Source organism: Macrobrachium rosenbergii, chromosome 6, assembly GCF_040412425.1.
Source record: "Macrobrachium rosenbergii isolate ZJJX-2024 chromosome 6, ASM4041242v1, whole genome shotgun sequence".
NCBI lineage: Eukaryota > Metazoa > Arthropoda > Malacostraca > Decapoda > Palaemonidae > Macrobrachium > Macrobrachium rosenbergii.
In genome coordinates this window covers 5,746,921-5,773,454 of record NC_089746.1, presented here as the reverse complement: position 1 = coordinate 5,773,454, position 26,534 = coordinate 5,746,921, and the positions used below count along the sequence as shown (strand labels likewise).

Below are 26,534 nucleotides of genomic sequence, written 5' to 3'. Positions count from 1 at the left end.
ATGTGTCTTATAGAACGCAGTTTTGACCGAAATACGTCGAAATTGAGGAATATCACATGGGATCTGGGCATTCAGGCCTTCGAGATATATTTCCCCCTCGTAATTTTCAAGTTGCAAGTCATAAGTAATGTTGAGTTTTTTACGTCGTCGTTGCCTGAGGAGGAAATTCCGGGTAACGAGACATTCCTGTCAGAAATCTTGTTGGCCCGGAGGTATAAAGTCCAAAACTTATGAAGGAGGCAAAATGTAAATGATTTTGGAAAGTCTCTGGAAAATTCCTCTTGGCCAAAAAAAAGAAATTTCATCGGAACTTATGTTTAAAAAATTGCGAGGAATTCGAAAGCAAGATTGTGAGGTCGTTCTTGTAAGGATTTCATTCTCACCGACTTCTCATATGAGATGCTTTCCTATTTTTTGTTTAATTGAATGTCCCCCAACACTACTTTTAGATAGAAGTGCTTTGGTTTCCAGATTCGTAGTAATTAGGTTTTCCAACGATTTAGGTTTCCCAGATTCGTGGGAATTAGGTTTTGTAAGTAATTTAGATTTCCCAGATTCGTGTAAATTAGGTTTTTAAGTTATGTAGTTCCCAGATTCGTGTGAATTAGGTTTTCTAAGTTATTTAGGTTTTCCAGATTCGTGGGTATTAGGTTTTATAAGTAATTTAGGTTTCCCAGATTCGTGTGGATTAGGTTTTCTAAGATATTTTAGGTTTCCCAGATTCGTGGGAATTAGGTTTCGTAGGTAATTTAGGTTTACCAGATTCGTGGAAGTTAGGTTTTTTAATCTTTCTCAGGTTAGTGGAAATTAGTTTTTCGTGAGAATTAGACTTCATTTCGGAATGCTAGGAATCTCGCTAATATCGTTGTTGTTAAATCTTATAAAATGTCATTCGCTGCAATGCTTTCCTATTGCAGTGTTTAATTAAATGTATCACAACATACCTTTTTGGTACTTGGAAGTAATTTAGACTTCAAGATCCGTGAGAATTAGGTTGTCCAAGTAATTTAGGTTTCCCCAGATTCGTTGGAATTAGGCTCGATTTCGGAATGGCAGGCATCTCGCTAATGAGGTCGTTAGTCGCGGTCTTTGATTCCTTGCAAAACGCCATTGCATAGTATCTGCCTTGGCTCATCAGATCTAATGAGACACCGAGTTATCCCGGAGCTAAGATATAGCCTATATGGCACGTATAAGGGTGATGCATAATTATAAATATGCCACCATTCTGGTTTGGTTCAAGAGTTATCCTTCTTAGTGAATTTTATGAACTAAATATATAAATGTACAGAAATACTTTTTATTCTTTATGCTATGGATTTACTTCTTTGCACGTGAAATATCTTAAACAGGAGCTCTTGAGTTATTAATTAGAAATCTTCAATTTTACTGAATTGAAAATATAAAAAAAAGCTTTGACAGTAATAATGAAATGTGTAGAAGAGTGAACATGACACATTTTTACATACGAGTATCTCTTGTCACCAAGTTTAAATAAAATGTTAATCCAGTTCATTGTACGCACCAACATACATAATAATTTTTTCTTCACACACACACACACACACACACACACACACACACACACACACACACACACACACACACTGACAAAATTGAGTTTAGCTTACTCTCACCCTAACCTTTCTTGAGTAGGTTCGAATCTCACCACGGGAGTTGTGGTTTCTTCACTTGCTCTTCATTGAGAATGAAGGCTTTGTAGTGACAATCGTATCCAGCAAACAGACAAGTTTCATTTGATTTGTTTTATATATATATATATATATATATATATATATATATATATATATATATATATATATATATATATATATATATATATATATATATATATATATATATACATATTAACTTTATCACATACGCTAAGAGCGATCGTGGCATCGACGAGATCACCGCAGAGGAGGCTGGAGAAATTTCTTTCCAACATAATGGGAAAATGGGTAGGCTTAGTATCCGAAGGGCATTTAAAACATAACATGAACCTGATAGACGAATTATCCAAAATTAACGTAAAAGACTGCAAATTTGCAAGTTTGGATGTAACTTCCTGTTCACTAACGTACCAGTAAAGACGACGATGGAAATAATAAAAAGAATATGGGGAGGGGGTCTATACATGCGACATAGATCATGACGTTTTAATAAAACTGCTAACAGCGGCCCTCAGCGTTAATGTTTTCAAGTGGGGCGAAAACCATTATATACAAAAAAATGGCGTGGCCATGGGTTCAAGTCTTTCACCAATTCTAGCCAATATCTTTATGGAATGGTTTGAAAAGGAAGAGGTGGGCAAAGTAAATAAAGGGAACGTAAATATCGTAAAATGGGTAAGATACGTGGATGACATCTTGATCATTTACAAGGGAGAAAGGGAAGACCTACACAAGTTTCTAGAAAACATAAATAAACTAAATGAACACATCAAGTTCACATTAGAAGAAGAGAAGGAAGGAGAAACTCCTTTCTTGGATGTCCTGGTCAAGAGGGTAGGGGAGAATTTAAAATTCAAGGTATATAGGAAGAAGACACACACCAATTCATACATACATAGGTTCTCCAGTCATAGGAAAGAAATAAAAATAGGATTAATGACAGGGTTGGCCATCAGGGCTTTTAGGATTTGCAGTCCTGAATTTTTAGACGAAGAGTTGGATTACCTGAGGGAGAGTTTTAGAGATTAGGCTACCCTAAGTATTGGTGGGAGTGGGCACATATCAAAGCAAGGAAAAACTATTTTGGGGAGAGGGAAAGGATTGAAAAGGAACATTTGGTAGGAAAGAAAATAATTACAGTTCCGGACAACAACTCTATTGCACCCATCAACAGGAAGCTAAATAATTTCAAATTGATAGGCAGCTACAAAAACACCATTAGGAATAAAATAGTTAGAAACAAAAAGTCGGTAGAGGGGAAGAGATTAGAGGGGGTTTATATGGCAGCGTGTCTAGACTGTGAAGAAGGGTACTATGGCGAAACTGGCAAATCATGTAAAGAGCGAAGCAAACAACATCTGCAGAACATAAGGCATTATAATCAGACGTCGGCAGTTGCCAAACACTGTTGGGAAAATGATCACAGAATAGACTGGGAAAATATGAGTTTTCTGTACAGGAACACCAACAAAACATCTAGACTGGTTGTAGAGAACGCCTTCATAACTTGCGCCAACAACACGATGGCAGGGAACACCGGAAACGGCTTTGAAGACAGCATATCTAGAAAAATCGTATACTCCACAGTAGCAAGGAAACGAAGAAAAAACGCAAGAGAACGCACGGAAAACGGACATCTGGAACCAGGGATCAGAGAAAGACCAAGGTCAAGAGAGGGTGGAGGGCACACAGGAAGAGCTAGGCGATTATAGGATTAAAAGTACCCAGCACACAGATATAAATACAGCCGGACTATGCGTTTGCTCATTGTACGGATACTTGATAATGTGGACTGTTTGTCCAAGAAAGCTTGTAACTTTTTGAATAAAAACTCCATTAGATACCATCCAGTTTGAATGAGGTCCTTTTAGTAATATATATATATATATATATATATATATATATATATATATATATATATATATATATATATATGTATGTATGTATATGTGTATATATACAGTATATATCATATAAATATATAGGTACTACATTTATACATATTCATATATATATATATATATATATATATATATATATATATATATATATATATATATATATATATATATATATATATGTGTGTGTGTGTGTGTGTGTGTGTGTGTGTGTCTGTGTTTGTACGTACTGTATGTATAAAATATTTGAAAGTTGGTTATTGGAAGCTTCCTGAAGTCGAAACTAAATTTTGGTTCTAACAAAAGAACAGAGATGATTTTTCATGACAATTGGCTCCATTGCCAGAGCTTACCACCAGCATCTCTCTCTCTCTCTCTCTCTCTCTCTCTCTCTCTCTCTCTCTCTCTCTCTCCAGAAGACATTCCCTAATGCTATGAAAAGTGGCTCTGGGTCATTATACGAAATTTACGGGGTAAACATGAGAATGGCATAAGAGATTTTGAATGTTCCTTGTGTGTTGTAGCTAGGAGTTATTATTATTATTATTATTATTATTATTATTATTATTATTATTATTATTATTATTATTATTATTATTATTATTATTAATCAGCGATTGATTTTATAGTTTCGCCGCTTTTTTTAGTGCTGCGAACGTTTAAAATTATTATAGGAAAGCCATTTCAGTTTGTGTCTGAAAAAATGAAAAAGAAAATTGAAATGTCAAGACATTTTTCAGCTAATTATTTTAATACATCTCCATGCCCAAATCTAAATCTGGTCCTTCTGACTCTAGTTAAGAATTGAATATTTACCCATTTGCATTGTTTTAACGGAGCAATTAGAATCTTTCTTGATATTTGTTTTATTTTGTGTATATTGAAAAATGCTTAATTTCCATTCGTAGTTTCCATTCTTGTGTTACTGGAACTTTCAAAATTAATAAAGTTAATATTTTCATAAAGAAATTTCATGGAGCTTTTTTTTTTTTTTATTTTTGTAACAATATGCTAAAAAAATACCCGCCATTGTGGTGCAGTGGTAAGGTTCTCGCCCGCCAGTCGGGAGGACCGTTATTCAAACCCTGCCGCTCGCTAGTGACTTGGATGGCGCCATTGCATAAACCCGGTGGCCCGCCAACTTAGCAATCTAAAAGCTCGAGGGTGAGTAGGAGAATAGGTACCAGACCTTGGGCTAGGCGTTTCAACAATGGGCCTAGCGACACACTGTCCACGTGTCTTAGGCATTGGGACCTGTCCCCAACTGGCTGCCGGCCTAAGAAACAGGAGATCAGCGCCTGCCCTATGAGCCTACAGAGGCCCAGGAGGACTTTAACTAAAACTTTACTAAACAATATGCTAGGCCTTATCTGTCCAAATAACATTGCTTTTTATGTGAAGAATTGTATTAATTTACTGTTTCTTCATGAATTTTTGTGCTTTCAAAAGGAGAAAGTAGAAATGTTTCTGGTCTTTCTCCATTTGCATAAAGAAATTTCATGAACTTTTTGTTGCTTTTTCCTTCTGTTTTTGCAACATTATTCTACGTCTTATTTCTCGGTGATGAATAGTGTTGTTTTACTGCTTGATGATATGAGATTAATATTCATACTTTCAAAAGGGGAAAAATGGAAATATTTTTGGCCCTTCCCCATTTTCATATAGCAATTTCGTCAAGTTTTTTTCTTTTTTTTTTTCTTCTGTTGTCGTAACAATATTGTATGTCTTATCTCTTCGCCCAAATAACATTTTCCAGACCGTTTCCAGCATATTTCAGTTTGGCATTCTGGAAAATGGTCAGCAGGGCGTTTTCTCCTTATCTGATCAAGAGAAACTGGGTGGCTGGCCATCACATGAGTTCTGTTCATACAGAACTAGTGGTTCCATATTCGATGGTGAATGACCCTAGCTGAGGGTTAGGGCTACTGTTTTGGGGATTTTGTTTTTCTGTCCTACTACCCTGAAACATTGCTACCGTAAAACAACTCTCATTTTATTTTAATAAGTTACTGACATTTTTATTTATTATATATTAATATTTTAATATATCTGTTATTTTTTAAATAGCTGATCTCCTCTTTCTGTATTTTCCTTTACCTTCTGTTACTTCTGTCAAATGCACACCTAGATTCTTTGGAAGCTTGAATTTCAAGTCAGTGGCCCCTGTGAGCTTGTTCCATATGAATAGGTTCACCCTTCTGAATAATAAAGACAATGCTAATAATCTAGCTTTAAAGTGGCCCGCTAGAGAAGAATGAGTAAAAGTATATTTCTCTTTTTTATATCATAAAAATTAGATTTACCGCTTTTCTTGAATAAAAGAAATATTCCTTACAAAGTCAATAACTACCAAGAAAAGTTTCATTGGCGTCTGTTGTGTATTACATTATATATATATATATATATATATATATATATATATATATATATATATATATATATATATATATATATATATATATATATATATATATTATATTATCACGTACTGGGTCTCTTTGAAGAATGCAAGAGGGTTTTTGTGAATTTTTACTGCCAGAGGGGCCAAAGGAGAACACCAGGACATAACCAAAATGAAGGGAAATTTAAGAACTTACCTTATTTTACCAATTTGATCAAAGAATGGAAGGTCGCCATGAGAAGTGAATAAAGGGTTACGTTACAATGAATTTATTTACACAAGAAGAAATCAAATGAAACTGGAAATGGGAGTCCAGCAGGCAATCAAAATTAAAGAACATGGAAATTACAATGACGTGAATGGCAGGTCTCAAATTGGAAAGCGTGATAAAGCTTGATTTAGTTTCCGTATTTGGCTTTGTGCGCAACGGGGGGAAATGCTATCCAGACTTTCTTTGTTTCAGAGATGGTAGTATTCTTAAGGATTTGATTCACAAGGCGGTGGTTCGACTTGAGCAGAGCGTGGATGACTCCTGGAAAAAAAGCCAGGATTAGCGATGTAGCACAAATAATTTCTCTCACATGAGCCTATACACTATGGAGAAATTGATTCCTTGAGTTACTTAAGTTAATTGGCCCTTAATTAACACTGTGGAGGGAATAAATGAGTTCTGATCACTGAATTGAATTAGACTGGTCTCAAAGCAAGTCATGGGGCGATTCACGGGCTGCTTGGTTCGTAGGTTGGTTTTGCAAGGGAGCTTTGTTTAGGAGAATGAGAATTGAACTTGGAGAAATGGAAAAGAATTTCACGGAGAAAAAGAAGCTGGCTTATTGACTAATTGCAGTTGACGTACCTGGTGCCTGTAGATGTTTGCGTTTAACATGTAAGGGCTCGGCCGATCAACGTGATTAGTCGTCACCAGAGGTGGAAAGGCGTCCATCTGTACACGTAGCTGGTTTTGCGGAGTGCTTGGGTCTGAGAGTCCAGGGCGCGCTCCTCCAGGTTGTTTTCATTTTGGAGTGTAGGCCTCAGTCGATCTGCAAAAAGTCATACAGACAGCAAAGAGGGTGGGGAAAAATAGGTCTTATTGTTAAGTACTTAGAGGCCAAGTTCCTATCTACCTCACAGCTTGGGTTCGCCTATAACGCTTCTGGAGGGGTCATTTGTTGGACACGTGATCTGGAGGGGTCAAAAGGGGTTCCATTGTACTCGCTTCTGTTCAGGTGCAGAGAGGAATGCGTTCTTGGTTCAAAACAAGTGATAATTCTCCTTTTCCGCCATGTTGTTTGACCTAACATTCAAATGAGAAGTGCTTTTATTCAGAAATTTGAATTATTTCCTAGCTGACTACGAGGGAGGAATGTAAATACGTGATATATATATATATATATATATATATATATATATATATATATATATATATATATATATATATATATATATATATATATATATATATATATATATATATATCTATATATATACTTACACACAAATATACATGCATACACACAGGTGGCCCGCATGACTTTTTGTTTTTGCAAGAGTGGCCCTCAGACTAAACAGCCTGGACGCCCCTGATCTAGTTCATATGTTCTGTATAGAAGGCGACTCTGAATGTTGTTGGAGACTCGAATTTAAAAAATTAAGAGGGTACAAAGGTAGTTCAACCCGATTATTAAAATGATTTTGTGTCTGATTTATTTTTGTTGTATTGTGTATGTTACACCAATGCTAATATTTTTGGATTTACTTTGGGGATCACAGGTATAGATTTATTTTGTATTGTTTATTCTGCACTCATACTTAATACCGTTTATTAATAATAAGTTTTTTTATGAAAATTAAAAAAAAAGATGTGGAATTACTTCGGTATCACGAATATAGATTTGCAAAATGTTTCTTTGTAATTTAATCTTCCATTATATATTTTCGTTACATTTATCGTCGACGAATCTGGCTTTCCACTTTACTCCAGTACGAGAATGAATCGTGACGCAGGACGTGATTACATGAACGGGACTCACTCTCCTTTTCTAAAACAACCGGGTTTTCTCAAAGTTTCTTCTGCGCGTATAGCACAGCTAATCACAGCGTATAACCGAAAGCAGATCTTTCTTTCAGTTGTCTCGGTATAATGCTGTATGAGCCGCGGCCCATGAAATTTAATAGTGGCCCGGTGGTCGCCTGTCCTATATCGTTGCCAGAAGCACGATTATGGGCAACTTTAATCTTAAATAAAATAAAAACTAGTGAGGCTAGAGGGCTGCAATTTGGTATGTTTGATGATTGGAGGGTGGATGATCAACATACCAATTTGCAGCCCTCTAGCCTGAGTAGTTTTTAAGATCTGAGGGCGGACAGACAAAATCTACACAGTTTTCTTTTACAGAAAACTAAAAGGGCCTGTTATGAATGGAGTGCTCAGAAAATTGCGCTTGAAGAATCTCAGTCTAATATCGCGTATTTATGGAGAGAGGGAAAATTGTCCATTTGGAAGTCAAATGAAAGGGAAGTTGGAGAACTTCCAAACAGGGTAATAAAAAGGAGGAGGCATGAATTGGCCGAATGGGAACGAAAGAGAGGAGATAATAAAGACAGTAAAGGAACTGGTTGAACAGATACGGTGGTGCTTATGGACCACGCCAGTTACGAAGAGCGGTGAAAGTGCAGTTTGATAAAGGTCACGAAAATAGGCAATGGAAAGAGTTCACTCTGCAGGTGAATTCCGCTTGAAAGGAAACTTCGGTTCTCATCTGCTGGGAACAACGAGGACCTCATTGAGGAGTGAAGAGACCGTGAATGTGACGAAATGAAAGCAAAGGAGCTTTGTATAAGCGCTTTGAAAAGATTTAAATTTTCGTCCACACGTTTCTTGAGACTCGACGAATTATTTCGAAAGCGGATGAATGAGTGTCGGTGAAACCTGTTGGTTACGAACATGCAATGAGCCGACGTTTGGTAAATATAGGTTACCATGGAAACCGCCAGGCCAGTTTATCATTATCTGTAATAAGCTGTAATGACTTTCTGAGAATGCAACGCTTACTCGGTTTCTCCGTAGGGGGGTTCTTTGCAGCGTCCCTGCTTTGGGCCCCTAACTGCAACCCCATTCATTCCTTTTATTGTACCTCCGTTCATATGCGCTTGCTTCTATCTTACTTTCCTCCCTTTCCTAACAATTAATTCATAGTGCAACTGTGAGGTTTTCCTCCTGTTACACCTTTCAAACCTTTTACTGTCAATTTCCGTTTCAGCGCTGAATGACCTCATAGATCCCAGCCCTTGGCCTTGGGCCTAAATTCTCTATTTTATTCTGTTCTGATTCAGTTAATTTCGGGTGGTGAAAGGTTTATAAATAAACAGCGTTTATATTATTATTATTATTATTATTATTATTATTATTATTATTATTTATTATTATTATTATTATTATTATATTCAGCAGATGAACCCTATTTATATGGAACAACCCCACCACAGGGTCCATTGAATTGAAATTCAAGCTTCCAAAGAATATTATGCTGTTCATTTGAAAGAAGTAACAGAAAATAATGGGAAGTCCAGAAAGAGGAGATAAATTAATATTAAAAAAGAAAATTAAATTAACAAATTAGTAAATAAATAGATAAAAATGTAAGTAAATTATTAAAACACATTTTAACATCAACAAATCGATGCAGTAACATAGTTATGATTAAAAACAACATAGATGTTTTACTGTCTTGTTGTATAGTTTTTTTTATTTTTATTTACTTGTTTATTTATTTATTTTCTTATTTTTGGTCTGCTCTATCGCCACTGTCATGCCGTCAATCATATCTTTTGGGAATGTTATCTTACTCCATTCGTTATGATGGTTATCTTCCCTCTCTCTCTCTCTCTCTCTCTCTCTCTCTCATAAAATGGTCAAGGTGGAATGAAAGGAAGAAGATAGAAGTGTCTTCTTGCGTTCATTTCTGTTCATACCAATTTTGGCCTCTCTCTCTCTCTCTCTCTCTCTCTGGGTCTCTTCTTGGAATTACCTCTCTCACCTACTAGAATAGTGTATATTCTTCTTTTCTCACCATTTGTCTAGACCACCTTAAACTTAGTTATGCGCTAGGTGTTTCTTTGCAAGATAATCTTGATGTACAATTATTTTTTCATAAATTTAAAATGAAATATTATTCATAGATATCCACTGACCTTGTCTCCAACCGCTCTCTCTCTCTCTCTCTCTCTCTCTCTCTCTCTCTCTCTCTCTCTCTCTCTCTCTCTCTCTCTCTCTCTCTATTCTTTGGAGTTACATCTCTCACGAACTAGCATAATGTATATTCTTCTTTTCTCACTATACATCCAGACCATCTTACATTAGATTGTTGCACTCAGTGTTTTTTCCAAGATAATTTTGTTGTACAATTTTTTTTTTTATAAATTTGGAATAAATCATTATTATCCTTAGATATCCATTCACCTTTGTCTCCAGCCCATCTCTTAAGAGCTATGTCATTTTCAACCCCAATTTGGCAGTGTGGACCTAAACAGTAAATTAGACAAATGGTAAGCAATTAACTATTGTGACTTGCAGGCTGGAACGGAGATGGATTTCATTTGTTTCGGTAATCTGGTGTCGCGCCGATCGTAGTTAACCACACACACAGAGAGAGAGAGAGAGAGACAGAGAGACAGAGACATAGAAACAGACATACAGACAGACAAACATGGAAGAGAGAGAGAGAGAGAGAGAGAGAGAGAGAGAGAGAGAGAGAGAGACAGAAACAGAGACAGAGACATAAAAACAAACAGACAGATAGACAGAGGAGAGAGAGAGAGAGAGAGAGAGAGAGAGATTAACAATCAGTTATTCATCAATGCACACTTTTCATAAACAACGCGAACTCGTGGCTATTTCAGACACTCTCAGCGCCAAGAAGACTAGCAAGAGATGTATCACTGAAGAGGAACAGCAGCACAATTACGGAGACTCATATCTGCTAGAGCTGGCGGTGGACCCTACACAAGCACGACAAAAAAGGAAATGAGCTCGATTGTCAAAGTACAAATTGAATCACTTAAGTGGTCGTTACATCCCGTAGGGGATTAATGCCGTCAGTGCACCTCATGCGGTGCACTATAGGCATTACTTAAGGTTCTTTGCAGCGTCCCTTCCTTAGGCCCTAGCTGCAACCCCTTTCGTTCCTTTCACTGCACCTCCTTTCATGTTCTCTTTCTTCCATCTTACTTTCCAGCCTCTCCTAACAATTGATTCATAGCGCAACTGCTTTGAGGTTTTCCTCCTGTTACACCGTTCGAACCTTTTGCTGTCAGTTTCCGTTTCAGCGCTGAATGACTTCAGGTCTCAGGTCCCAGTGCCTGAATTTATTCAGTTCAGTTCAGATTAATGATGTTCCAGTAAACGTCGGTATGGTAATCTGAGAGTGTCTTTGTAATTCCCTAATGGCGATCCGGCAGACCTTGTCTCACTGCAAAATTGAGAATTATTACTTCAGTGTTCATTTGATTTGACTGCAGTTATGATGAGAAATGCAAGGTTTTAATATTGTCAGAAGGTATTCTGGCTATGATAGTTTTGTTTCATGGCAAAATGTCTAGTCAGTTTTATGTAAAAGAAAACTATTGTGTGGGTTTTGTCTGTCCGTCCGCACTTTATTCTGTCGGCACTTTTCTGTCCGCTCTCAGATCCTAAACACTACTGAGGCTAGAGGGCTGCAAATTGGTATGGTGATCATCAACCCTCCAATCATCAAACATACCAAATTGCAGCCCTCTAACCTCAGTAGTTTTTTTTTTATTTCATTTAAGGTTAAAGTTAGCCATGATCGTTCGTCTGGCACCGCCGAGTCCAATTCCGGAGGCGTCGCCGGCGCACTTTCATATGACGGCATCTGGGGAGCAACTGAGCGTTGCCGGGTCGTAGCTGAGAGTTTCGTAGTTCAGCACATCGAGAGTTTCATACAGCATTATGCACTGTACAGAAAAGACGATTGCACCGAAGAAGCTTCGGCGCATATTTAACTTGTTTTTAATTGTTTTTTAAACCTACTTCTTCTATTAGACTTTGCTCTGAATGGACTTTGTTGGACGATGTAGAATAATATGTTGTTAGAACAGAATGTAAATTAAGACGCCGTTGTTTAATGGATCTTTTTGGTGTTTGGGAAAGCTTAAATTGTGATGCCTGACATTTTGATAATACGAATAACATTGTCTTTAGTCTTACTGAATTCTTTGTGTTTATTTTTACTTAAGTCTTTGCTGAATCCATCGTTTCCCTAGAACAGAATATTTCACAAAACTTAAAAAAAAGTCACTTATCCCCAAAAACATCAAAACGCGGTCAGATCTTCCCCTTGTATTCGTGTATTATTATTATTATTATTATTATTATTATTATTATTATTATTATTATTATTATTATTATTATTATTATCACTTTGAAAGGTGAACCCTATTCTCATGGAGCAAGCCTACCACAGGGGCCACTGACTTGAAATTCAAGCTTCCAAAGAGTATTATGGCGTTCATTTGAAAGAAGGAACAGAAGGTAACAGGAAATTCAGACAGAGGAGATCAGCTATTAGAAAAAAAATTAACAAATCGGTAGATAAATAGATCAAAATGTAAGTAAATTATTGAAATACAAGGAGAATTGTTTTAGGGTAGTATCATTAAGACAAAACAGAGACCACATCACAAACTCCCTTGTCGACGTACGTGCTTATAATAAATCACATTTCAGGGTCTGAGACGCAAATGGTTCTCAAATTGAAACACATCTCCGCGTTCTCTCTCTCGTGTGCTTCTGAACGCCACGCTTAACGATCTCATCACTCATTCCGATTACGGCCTGCTGGGTGCGAGGGATCTCGAAGAACGGTTTTGTTTTTAGCTTTCCCGGTTTAATTCGGTTTAACTGTTTATTGGAGGCGACGTGAGATGCAGATTAGAATGGACTGCTCCCTCCGGCGGGATGGTTTAGTGAAGAAGTGGAGATTAAATGGCGCTTGTGAGGAGAAGCTTTCTTTCCTGTTGTATACTTACACTCTGAAAGTTGAAATTGAGGTAGGCTGAATGTACATCTACAGAACAGGGAATTTTATTTACTAATTATTCACGGGATTTTTTATCACTATGAAATTACTACAGTTTATGTTTATCTTTGGTCTTAAAAGCCAAAAAATTCTTGTTGTTTATTGTATTAAAAACTGTGAATAATGTTGTAATCTAAAATTGCCATACAGATTACAGAGAACGGTCCTTATTTCCATACCAACATTCATGAAACGTTGTTAGTCTCTCTCTCTCTCTCTCTCTCTCTCTCTCTCTCTCTCTCTCTCTCTCTCTCTGAAATTGGAAAATTAGTCTTTAAACACTCTCTCTCTCTCTCTTTGAAATAGAAAAAATTGTTTTTTCTCTATGAAATTGGAAAAACAGGCTCTCTCTCTCTCTCTCTCTCTCTCTCTCTCTCTCTCTCTCTGCTCATAAGGAGCTTGTCACTTTAAAAAGCAAGACGAAGAGAAGTGAGGTGGTACTCGAAAAAACTTAGGACCTTCCACAGCTGCGAGTGAAAAATGTTTTAAGATCTCGACGAAGCTGCTGATGTCGTAGCGGACGTCCTCTCTCTCTCTCTCTCTCTCTCTCTCTCTCTCTCTCTCTCTCTCTCTCTCTCTCTCTCTTGCTATGACGTTTAGAGTTGTCTCTGTAATGCTGTACATACTACTGTGTACATGTCATGTGTTCATTGTTGTTAGCATATTCCAAGACTTGTGATATATATATATATATATATATATATATATATATATATATATATATATATATATATATATATATATATCACACACACACACACACACACATACACATATATATATATATATATATATATATATATATATATATATATATATATAAAGTTTCTGACTCACATCAAGATCGAACACAGGTCTTTTAATTTGAAAGGCAAGGGCGCTGCCCACTAGGCCACACAAGTCTTAAAAAAAGAAGTTGGAAGCTGAGTGCCACCGCACACAAGAATCTACCTGCGCAAGCTAACTGCTTGTATACCAGCGTGTTTTCCCCAACTTTCCGACTCATCAGTAACCCCGTTGACAGCATTTCATTCGAATTATCCCTTCAGAGTGAATATGATGATAGAAATAATCAACACAATCACGCTGGTATGCAAGCAGTTAGCTTCCTTAGGTAATTCCTTGTGTGCAGTGGCACTCAGGTTCCAACTTCTTTTAAGACTTGTATGGCCTAGTGGCCAGCGCCCTTGCCGTTCAAATTGAAAGACCTGGGTTCGATCCTGATGTGAGTCAGAAATTTATTTCTGTTCCACACGTGGTTGTGTGTTGATATATATATATATATATATATATATATATATATATATATATATATATATATATATATATATATATATATATATAAGGGTTGCTAACAGCAGATCTCAGTAAATCTTATTTTTTCATAATTCTATATTTTTACAAATATCGCTCCTCAAAACCATAATATAATATTTCCCTAAAAATGAAAATTTCAGTGAAAACTGGGTTTAGCTTTCAACAGTCCTTAACAAGATACGTACGAGGATTCTAGACAAAAAATTTAAAACCTTTGTCTTCAGTTGATAGACAAAAACTTAAAACATCATATATAAAAAAAAGAACATCAGCAGCTGTCAAGATTCGTAAGTGTCAAGACATCTTTTGATAAGCGATCGTCCCCTCTGTTACAATATGTGAAGTTAGCTACGACCCTCTACCCACCAGTTCACTCTCAATTCTACGTCCTCCTGTTTTGATTGAAAGGCTGTAATTCATTTGACAGCTGTTGGAAGGCGCGTTCTCTCTCTCTCTCTCTCTCTCTCTCTCTCTGATCTCTCTGAGTGTATGTTTTATATATATATATATATATATATATATATATATATATATATATATATATATATATATATATATATATATATATACATATACATATATATATATACAGACACATACAAAATGTATATGTATGTGTATATATATATATATATATATATATATATATATATATATATATATATATATATATATATATATATATATATATGTATATAAATATATATATATATATGTATATATATATATATATATATATATATATATAAATATATATATATATATATATATATATATATATATATATATATATATATATATATATATATATATATACACATTTATGTATGTACGTATGCACCATGGTCTTCCTCCTTGGCTATGTATCCATCATGACTACTATACCATTTATTTACTGAAGTAATTTCACCCATACAAGTAAACCCAGCCACTGCAAGCCAAAGCAGGCCAAGCGAGCAGTGGGAGGCGTGAAGAATGCCTCCGTTTGTCTTGTTGTGTCCAGACTGAAAGGATGATGCACGGGACATTAGTATTCACAGCATCCCTTGGTGATTCTATATTAAGACGAAGTCGAGAGAAACGGGTACGGATGATGCAAGGGAAGTGCTGCTTGGGCCCCCCAAAGTGGGTTACGATAGTTGGTAAGGAATTGCTTTGGGGAAAGTTACTCTTATTTGTTTGTTTGACTGGCGGTTGTGAAAATCCCTGAAGAATGACTGTTGTACTTGATGTTTATTCCTGGATATTGAAATGTTTCTTTGAATTGTGATTATGAAAACACTTACAGAATTACCTAGTGTTGTTTGTTGTTGAGTTCTAAACTCTGAAAGATTTCTCTGATGTGTGTTGGAATTAATGCTAAGTATATTTTCTTGAATAGGGTTTATGCTGTTTTGAATCATATTTGGATGCTTTAGTCAAGTTTATATATATATATATATATATATATATATATATATATATATATATATATATGTATATATATTATATATATTACACATATATACATATACATACATACATACATATATATATATATATATATATATATATATATATATATATATATATATATATATATATATATATATATATATTACGTAGTTTGTATGCAGAGTAGCTTCAATTGAAAACTCATTAACCTCCATTCTGAAGTAGATTAACACATGCCATGTGGTCAAGAATGTGAGCCGAAATATGCATTAGGACCTCCACCTTTCTATTCCTTAAATATAACTGTAAAAGCAACTCATATATTATATATATATATATATATATATATATATATATATATATATATATATATATATATATATATATATACACATATACACACCATGAATTGCTTTTATAATTGTACTTCAGGAATAGAAAGGTATATATATATATATATATATAATTTATTGAATCAATATATATATATATATATATATATATATATATATATATATATATATATATATATATATATATATATATATATATATATATATTAACTTTATCATATACACAGTTGTTCTGTGCATTAGTAGAATTACTAAAAGGACCTCATTCAAACTGTGCTGGGTACTTTTAACAACACATGGCAGGGAACACCGGAAACGGCTTTTAAGACAGCATATCTAGAAAAATCGCATACTCCACAGTAGCAAGGAAACGAAGGAAAAACGCAAGGAAACGCACGGAAAATGGACACCTGGAAGAAGAAGGGGGCAGAGAAAGGCCATGGTCACGAGGGGGTGGGGTCACACAGGAGGAGCCAGGCGATTATAGGATTAAAAGTACCCAGCACACAGATATAAATACAGCTGGACTACGCGTCTGGTCACTATACGGATACTTGATAATGTGGACTGTTTGTCCAAGAAAGCTTGTTACTTTTTCTGAATAAATACTCCATTAGATACCATCCAGTTTAAATGAGGTCCTTTTAGTATATGAATTGCTTTTATGATTATACTTAAGGAATATTTATATATATATATATATATATATATATATATATATATATATATATATATATATATATATATATATATATATATATATATATATATATATATATTAATATGTCAATGTATGCGTGTATCCTGTACCCTGCTCACATTTCGAACCCAGTCAGGAGAGGTCACAGGAGATAATGAGAGTCCTTTGCCTTCCCCTCATCAGGATTAATTGAGAGGTTTAATTTCGGCTGGATTGTTCCTAATGACGTCCTTTGAAGATTATATGGATTATGTACGTCGAGAATAACCTGTTCTGAAGGAATTGTGAAGTTAAAGCTATATTTAGTGTGTCATATTATTTGTGAAGATCTGAATCAATTTTTTATTTGTTTTTGTGCGTATCTCTACTTGGATGAAGGTTGATTCAGTAAATGATAAACAGCACCTTATCAAACTGAATTGAATTTAAGATTGATGGATTATATAAAGCTTCATTTGTTATGCTGTCATGCTTTGGTAGTTTTAGTTTTCTGGAAAAGAAAACTATTGTGCCTGCTTTGTCTGTCCGTCCGCACTTTATTCTGTCCGCACTTTTTCTGTCCGCCCTCAGATCTTGAAATCTGCTGAGGCCAGAGGGCTGCAAATTGGTATGTTGACCATCTACCTGCCACTCATCAAACATACCAAATTGCAGCCCTCTAGCCTCAGTAGTTTTTATTTAATTTAAGTTTAAATTTAGCCATAATCGTGGTTCTGGCAGCGATATAGGATAGGCCACCACCGATCCGTGGTTAAAGTTTCATGGGACACGGCTCATACAGCATTATACCGAGACCACCGAAAGGTAGATCTATTTTCGGTGGCCTTGATTATATGCTGTAGGGGCTGTACAGAAAACTCGATTGCGCCGAAGAATCTTCGGCGAATTTTTTCCTTTTTTTTTTTGCATACAAAACGAAGCAAGAGAGGTGGGGCTAAGCTATAAATATTGTATCAAGATTAATGAAGATCTAAGTGAATATACATTTATTGTTGAATACACATCTCTAGTTGGATAGAGGTTGTTTCAGTAAATGATACGTAGTTTCTTATTAGACTAAATTAAAATTAAATAAAATTGTTTGAGAATCTCCTCAACAGTGGATTCTAAAACTATCTTTCTATTCAGCCATGGCAATTTTACACAGTCCATTAATAAGATCGTTTTTAAGGGTAAATTCGTTTCGCATTCCAAACCATTCATATTTCTTACCAAGCAAAATTATTTTCTCGTATCAGTATCATCATTTCTGCTTTTAATGCGCAAACCTTCACGGAGAACAAACCATAAAAACAAGAATTTGCTACGAAAATTTCCAAAGAACAGAATGATCAAAAATATGAATTCGCCCGTAGACGGATTAGTGCATGAGGTGCACTGTAGGCATTATTTAAGGTTCTTTGCAGCGTGCCTTATGCCCCTAGCTGCAACCCCCTTCGTTCCTTTTACTGTACCTCCTTTGTTCTTTTATACTCTCTTTCTTCCGTCTTATTTTCCTCCACCCTCTCCTAACAACTGATTCATAGTTTAACTGCGAGGTTTTCCTCCTGTTGCACCTTTCAAACCTTTTACTGTCAATTTCCGTTTCAGCGCCGAATGACCTCATAGGTCCCAGTGCTTGGCCTTTGGCCTAAATTCTATATTCTATTCAATTCAATAATTATAAATTCGCCATTCGAAAAAAAACCCATAATATTATAAATATATAAACTAACAAACACAAAACGCTACACAAATATATAATTATATATCCACGTTCATTAATTTCTCAAAAAATAATTTTCATTTAATATGTCCATCGACGCGCGACATGTCAGGTAAATCTACTCAGTGGTTTTCGTCGGTTAAAGAAGTTAAACTATATCGCTTGAGTGAATTCGAATGGGAAGTGAAAAAATGGTTAATTGCAAGAAATTAGTGACTAGAATAATCTTAAGTATCGTCTGTGTAACCACATTTGTGACTTCGGAAGGGAATATTTGGTGTGCTACCAAAGTAGGTTTATTTATATAATCCTTTTTTAATTTTCTGTAAAAGAAAACTATTGTGCCGGCTTTGTCTGTCCGTCCGCACTTTTCTGTCCGCCCTCAGATCTTAAAAACTACTGAGGCTAGAGGGCTGCAAATTGCTTTGTTGATCATCCACCCTTCAATCATCAAACGTACCAAATTGCAGCCCTCTAGCCTCAGTAGTTTTTATTTTAGTTAAGGTTAAAGCTTCCCTTAATCGTGCTTCTGGCAACTCAACAACACAGGCCACCACTGCCGGCTGCGAGTTTCATGGGCCGCGGCTCATGCAGCATTATACCGAGACCACTTAAAGATAGATCTGTTTTCGGTGGCCTTGATTATGCGCTGTACAGAAAACTCGATTGCGAGGAGAAACATCGGGGCATTTTTTTACTTGATTGTATTGAATTTTCGTTTTTCTCTTTATTTTTGTGCTTTATTACTTATATATATGAATCAAACAAAACGTCTTTCAGTTTTCTTCTGAAGATGGAAAGAGAAACCCACAAGTTCCTGTGTATAATTTGTTTGCTTGTAAATATTTACATATTAATCTGGAGTACTTTCACGTCCTAACTGCTCCCTTTTCAAGAGATGTGAAGGTAGTCAGGCTGGGCCTTGAACCAGACTGACAACCTTCACATCTCTTGAAAAGGGGTCACAGTTAGGACCTGAAAGTACTCGAGATTAAAGTAATATGTAAATATTTACAAGCAAACAAGTTATACACAGGAATCTTGTGGGTTTCACTTACATATTTATTCTAATGTTGCGAACTCATTTACGTCATCGCCGCTTGGTCGTCATTGTGTTTCCGTTTTGTTTATTTCCTTTCTCGTGCGTTTGTTATCCTCATTCCGTAGCATTCAGGAGGCTAAGCACCTCGTTGATGTGTTTTAGTTGTGGCATCCAGTTTTATCTTATTTACCAGACTGAAAATACCTGCTTATTAATTCTTGCAGCGTTGTCGGTATACACTAACTGATCAAGATTTTCTGTTTCATTTTCAAATACATATAAAAATGCATGTATGTCAGGTACATTTTAAATAATGTTCTATTGAAATGTTCATTTGAATAACGCCACATTAGCAAACAAGATCTCACTCGAATTATGAGAAATAGTCGATTAAATGCTTCAGTAATCATTATGACAGTTATATTCCTCTGACATTTATACTGTTCTGAAATTTATACTCTGCTGACATCCATACCCTTCTGACATTGATACTATTTAACTTTTATACCATGCTGGCATTTATACTATTCAGACATTTATACTGTTCAGACATTTATCCTATTCTGACGTTTATACTATTCTGGCATTTATCCTCTTCTGGCATTTATCCTGTTCTGGCATTTATCCTGTTCTGACTTTTATCCTATTCGGACATTTATACCATTCAGACATTTATACTGCCCTGGCATATATATACCTTTCTGACATTTATAGTATCCTAACATTCATACTATTCTGACATTCACACTGTTCAGACATTTAAGTATACTGACATTTATAGTATTCTGGATTTCATCCCGTTCTAACATATATACTGTTCTGCCATTTATACTATTCTGACATTTATACTTTTCTGACAGTTATCCTATTCTGACATTTATGCTAATCTGACATTTATACTATCAGACATTTATACAATTCGGATATTTATACCATTCTGACGTTTATACTTCTTAGACATTTGCACCATTCAGACATTTATACCATTCTGACACGCCCGATATCATCTATAAGGTTTTATAGATATAATAAAATGGAAAACCTCTGTAATGTGTCTATTTTGCAATACAGCAAATTAAAAAAAATGCTGACTGTCAGTGCTGTTATGAACTTGTAAATTATACAGTGAGCATAATTACAGGGTCCAACGTGACATACTGTTCTGTTATTATTACTGCGTCCGATTATTATTTCATAAAAAAAGCAAAGTGCGGAATAATTTAGATTTGATATTTTAATTATATTGAGTTGAATTAATTTTATTCACTTTACTTCAAAAGAAAATATTTTCACGGTTGGGTAATACACAAACGCTCACTGTATTTACGTTTCATATGAATCATACTTGAGATTAATGAATATTATTCACTTTACTTCAAAAGAAAATATTTTCACAGTCGGTTAATACAAATAAATGCTCTCTGTATTTACATTTCATATGAATTATAATTGAGATTAATGGATAGTATTCACTTAATTTCGAACGGAACCATTTTCACAGTTGGGTACTACCAATAAATGCTCACTGTACATTCCGCCCCATGATTTTCACGGACGAAAACGGTGAATTCCGTCAGAATTCAGAGAGAATTACTTTGTGTTTGATAAATATGTTTGAGAATGTTGGTTGTTTGAGAATGTTGGCTCTGTGCAAACTTGCTTAGTAAAGTAGTGGTTATTTGGACTTAATCTGTGAGCATTGTCCCTTTTTTTCCTACTTTTGAGCAGAAGCCGATGGAATGGGCAATCTGATGTCCTTTTGTAGGCATTTGGCATTTTGACGTTGACCTACAAATCTCAAAAAACAAAAGTATAATCAGATATTATCACAATTAAAAGCACACATTTTATATAGACTCCTAATTTTCTGACGTTCACCTACAAATTACAAATGACGAAAATGTAATCAGCTGCCACAATTAAAAACATCCATTTTTGGTAAAGACCCCATATTTTCTCATGAAACTTCCATGACGGAAATTTAATCTAAGGTTAGAAAATGAAATTGAATTCAAGATAATATATTCCGGTTTGCCCACATATACTTGAAGACCAATCTCTGCATTTCCCCAGAGTCAATTTAGAAGACTCAAAACAAACCACTTCTCTCTCCTCCTCCTCCTCCTCCTCCTCTTCCTCCTCCTCCTCCTCCTCCTCCTCCTCCTCCTCCTCCTCCTCCTCCTCCTCGTCTCTTTGCCTTGCTAATTGTATATTTATTACGAAGGCTGAACCGGATGGCCCTTAAAAAATAGCTCACGCGCATTGCAGTAGAAACGGTGCTGAGAAATCCACTTATGTTTAAGAGGAGAATTTTAATACAATAATAATACAGTATTGTAGTATATTGTAGTAATACTAGGAGCAGCAATTCAACTTCCTCCTTTACCCCCCCCCTCCCGCCCCACAACTCACCTACCCACCAAGGTACACCACCCGAGAACCTAGTCCTTAGCGCAGAGTTAATGCCAGGAAAGAGGAATATAATATGAATAAGACGGTGTGAGTCATGCTTGTTGTATTATTAAGAAAATTCTTGCGTTGCGTTTGTTTTCTCTTACAAGGCATTTACATATAGAAAGTTTTCCATTTTTAGGGCAGGTAGGTAGATGGGATTAAAAAAGTAATGATTTCAAGTAATGTAAAATTGTATGATTTTGAAATCTCGATTTTTAAAAAACTTTATCACAGTCGGTGTAGGATTTGCTATTATATACATATACAAAATCCACGAAGGAAACAGAAACGATGGAGTGCTGCGAGGTCTTTCGACTGTCGTCCTTTACTGAGTCTGCTAAGTAAAGGACGACAGTCGAAAGGCCTCGCAGCACCCCATTGTTTCTCTTTCCTTCGTGGATTTTTGTCTTTATTTATATATTCATTACGTTCGATATTTTCGTGATTCAGTTATACATATGTATAATATGTATATGTAAAATATATATGTATATATACATATAATATATAAAAATATATATATATATATATATATATATATATATATATATATATATATAGATATATATATATATATATAATCACATACCCTCCTGAGGAATTTCATAAATTAGTCTATCTCAAAGGTCAGGGAAAAAAACCCGACTTGTGCAAAGTGAGACAAGGGATCGAGAAAATCTTTATTGCTAAACTTCTTCAGCGCAGAAGGATTTAGAACTCTCTAGCAAGTTCGTCTCTAGGCCAACACAAGTTAGTCCTCGTCGCTGCCAAAGTGAAAATAGAGCAGGAATTCACAAACAATAAGAAATCTATGGGAGTAGCTTAATATTTTTATATGTATACACAATCAATCCTATTCACTGGTATATATATATATATATATATATATATATATATATATATATATATATATATATATATATATATATATATATATATATTATATATACACACATATATATATATTTATATATATGAGTATATTTATATGTATATATAGATATGTAAATATGTATTACAGATATATGTATAAATATATTTATACACATATATATATATGTATATATATATATATATATATATATATATATATATATATATATATATATACACATACATACATACGTTAATACATACACACATATATATAATTTATATTTATATTTTACATTTCAGTTTATATTTACGAAAGATAAAGCGATCAGGATATCACTAACAACGCCTCAAAAATTTAATGGCTTTTATGTTGGGTAGTTAAGGCTCAAACTCTGACGAGTGGAGGAAGGAGTTTGGGTTTAGCTCTCTCATTTTTTTTAAACTATGAAGTCTCTCAGTTTGAGGTTAATTAATTTCGACCAACATAAGAAATCTAGAAGCCTCCTGCCATTGTTGTGGAGTAGGAAGAGGCATATTTAGAGCGGGAAAAGATAACAAGAAATTTATAATGAATAGTTTCTGTTTGATTCTCATACTTTGCAATTTATCCAGATTGATAAAAGGAGGTAGAAAGGGTTAGAGGATTGCATAGTATTATAATCTACAAGAAGTCGTGCACAGCGCCCCCCCCCACCTAATTTACCTTTTCTTTATTGAGAACCGCATGGCCGATCGTATTTGACCTAGAAATCAGAGCACGGTTATCAACATTTCGATCTGTCCTTCTTTTTACCTGGAACAGATATTGAGATGACACGGATAAAAGGGGCAAGGAGAGGACACTACATGCCATTCCCTTAAGAAGCTTTGCCCAACTAAGCTTCTTACAACGGCCTTTCTAAAGGCAAATTAAGCTGCCTGAATTGTCTGTATCCGCAGGAAACATGGGAAGAGGCCACCGATCGCTGGCCACCTGGCCACAGGCACACTGGTTGCACACGGCTCCTACCCGTGACCGCGTGCCTTAAAAGGAAGAGACCGCGGTAGAGAGTGAAGCAGTTAGTTAGTCGTGCAGTTAGCCATACACGCGGCCGGGTGATGCAGTTTGCTGAGAGACCATTCAGTATCCCTGTCTGACTCCAGACTCCAGTCATCCTCGAGGGCCCCACCATACGTGTGATCGTCCCTCGTCCCTCTTCGTCAGAGACCCGCTTCCCCTAAGGTAAAGTGCGAGCGAAGACTTTTCAGTCACGACAATTTGCCCTTTAGAAAGTTTTGAGTACCAACATTTCACTTCGGTCCTTGTGCCAGTTTATCCAGTGCCATTTCCAATGCCCTGTGTTCGAGTGTAAAGTGGTCATTCATTCCTCGAGTCTTTGGCACCCTCAGTGCAAACTCGAGCCATATTTGGTGTTATATTGTTCCTTTATTGGCGTGTAATGTGTAAATCTCTCTTGCAGAGGGACCTATTCGCAGTGGACTCATCTTGGATTGTGCCTTGCCTTTAGTCAAGACTCCAGTAGCAGGATCTTCAGGCGTTGCAAGCCCTTTATCAATTTACTTATCCATTTTCCCTTCAAATGCTTGCTTTTGTAAATACAATTCTTTAATTTATCCCAAGTGTTTACGTAACATTGCCTTATGAAGTAGAGCCTTCAGCTCCTAAATTCTCCCCTTTTTCTTATTTTTTTTACGATTTCCCTTTACACAAGTCAGAACTCCAAGGCCAATTAGATATTCCGTTGCCGGCCTGTAAAATACCATAAACCCAGGGAAATACGTAAAAATAGATATATACATAGACAGACATATAGAAGAGAGAGAGAGAGAGAGAGAGAGAGAGAGAGAGAGAGAGAGAGAGAGAGAGAGAGAGAGAGAGAGAGAGAATTACTGACGAAACGAGAGAAAAAATGCCTCCGGTATACAGAGAGAGAGAGAGAGAGAATTACTGTTGAAACGAGAGAAAAAAGCCTCCGGTATACAGAGAGAGAGAGAGAGAGAGAGAGAGAGAGAGAGAGAGAGAGACTCTTTTGCATGTAAATTGTCACATGAATATTTTACCTTTACTTTCCATCGGAGGCAAAACGCAATCCATGGGCGAATTGTATCTCTATTAGGCACAGAAGTGTTTCGTTAAAGGAAAAGGGGGAAGGGGAATGGGAATAGGAATGGGAATGGGAATGGTAGAGAGGGCTTGTTGGACGTCAGCCTTCTGTCAGTTAATCGAGAGGATTAAGAGAACCGGGATCACTTAGTAAGAGAAAAGGTGTATGGAATTCGTTTTTTTTTATAATTCTTATTTCAACTCCTAGCATTTTCAGTAATTTTTTTTCTTGTAATTTCATATATCATATATTTTTTCGTGATTTAAAATTTTTTCTGATGAGCAAATTTATTTCATTTTACGTATTTTTTCCTTAAATCAGTTGATATATTTCCAACCTGATTTTGCATACTCGATTTTAGCCATGACAAACATTTTGACAAAATTTTATCACTTTTGCTGCTACTGATTCACTGATTTAAGTCATGTTTTTATTAAAATTTTCCATATTTCTATTGTAAAAACTTAATTTTTTTCACCCCCGCCCTACCCGAAATATTAAATAAAAATAAAAGTCATTTGATAATAACGAAAGACTTTCACTTCCAGAGAGAGAGAGAGAGAATTAATGAAGAAACGAGGGGAAATATAGAGAGAGAGAGAGAGAGAGAGAGAGAGAGAGAGAGAGAGAGAGAGAGAGAGAGAGAGAGAGAATTACTGATGAAACGAGAGAAAACAGGCCTGGTATACACACACACACACACACACACACAGAGAGAGAGAGAGAGAGAGAGAGAGAGAGAGAGAGAGAGAGAGAGAGAATTACTGACGAAACGAGAGAAAAATTCTCCGGTATACGCAGAGAGAGAGAGAGAGAGAGAGAGAGAGAGAGAGAGAGAGAGAGAGAGAGAGAGAGAGAATTACTGATGAAACGAGAGAAAACAGGCCTGGCATATACACACACACACACACACAGAGAGAGAGAGAGAGAGAGAGAGAGAGAGAGAGAGAGAGAGAGAATTACTGACGAAACGAGAGAAAAATTCCTCCGGTATACAGAGAGAGAGAGAGAGAGAGAGAGAGAGAGAGAGAGAGAGAGAGAGAGAGAGAGAGAGAGAGAGAATGAATTACTGACGAAACGAGAGAAAAAATGCCTCCGGTTGCAGAGAGAGAGAGAGAATTACTGTTGAAACGAGAGAAAATAGGTCTCCGGTATACAGAGAGAGAGAGAGAGAGAGAGAGAGAGAGAGAGAGAGAGAGAGAGAGAGAGAGAGAGAGAGAGAATTACTGACGAAACGAGAGAAAAAAATGCCTCCGGTATACGTTTTTTTAGGAGAGAGAATTACTATTGAAACGAGAGAAAATAGGTCTCCGGTATACAGAGAGAGAGAGAGAGAGAGAGAGAGAGAGAGAGAGAGAGAGAGAGAGAGAGAGAATTACTGACGAAACGAGAGAAAAAAATGCCTCCGGTATACGGAGAGGGAGAGAGAATTACTATTGAAATGAGAGAAAATAGGTCTCGGTATACAGAGAGAGA

General features: G+C 35.8%; 1 protein-coding gene across 1 annotated transcript in view; it reads left to right on the top strand.

Moving 5' to 3' along the window:
• Positions 1 to 26,534, top strand: part of LOC136839704 (uncharacterized) — a 34,568-nt gene continuing 8,034 nt past the window's right edge. The window contains exons 1-3 of the mRNA XM_067106057.1: positions 1 to 212; positions 21,697 to 21,830; positions 24,097 to 24,175. Coding sequence (XP_066962158.1) covers positions 1 to 212; positions 21,697 to 21,830; positions 24,097 to 24,175 — 425 coding nt within the window. The remainder of the gene's footprint in view (positions 213 to 21,696; positions 21,831 to 24,096; positions 24,176 to 26,534) is intronic.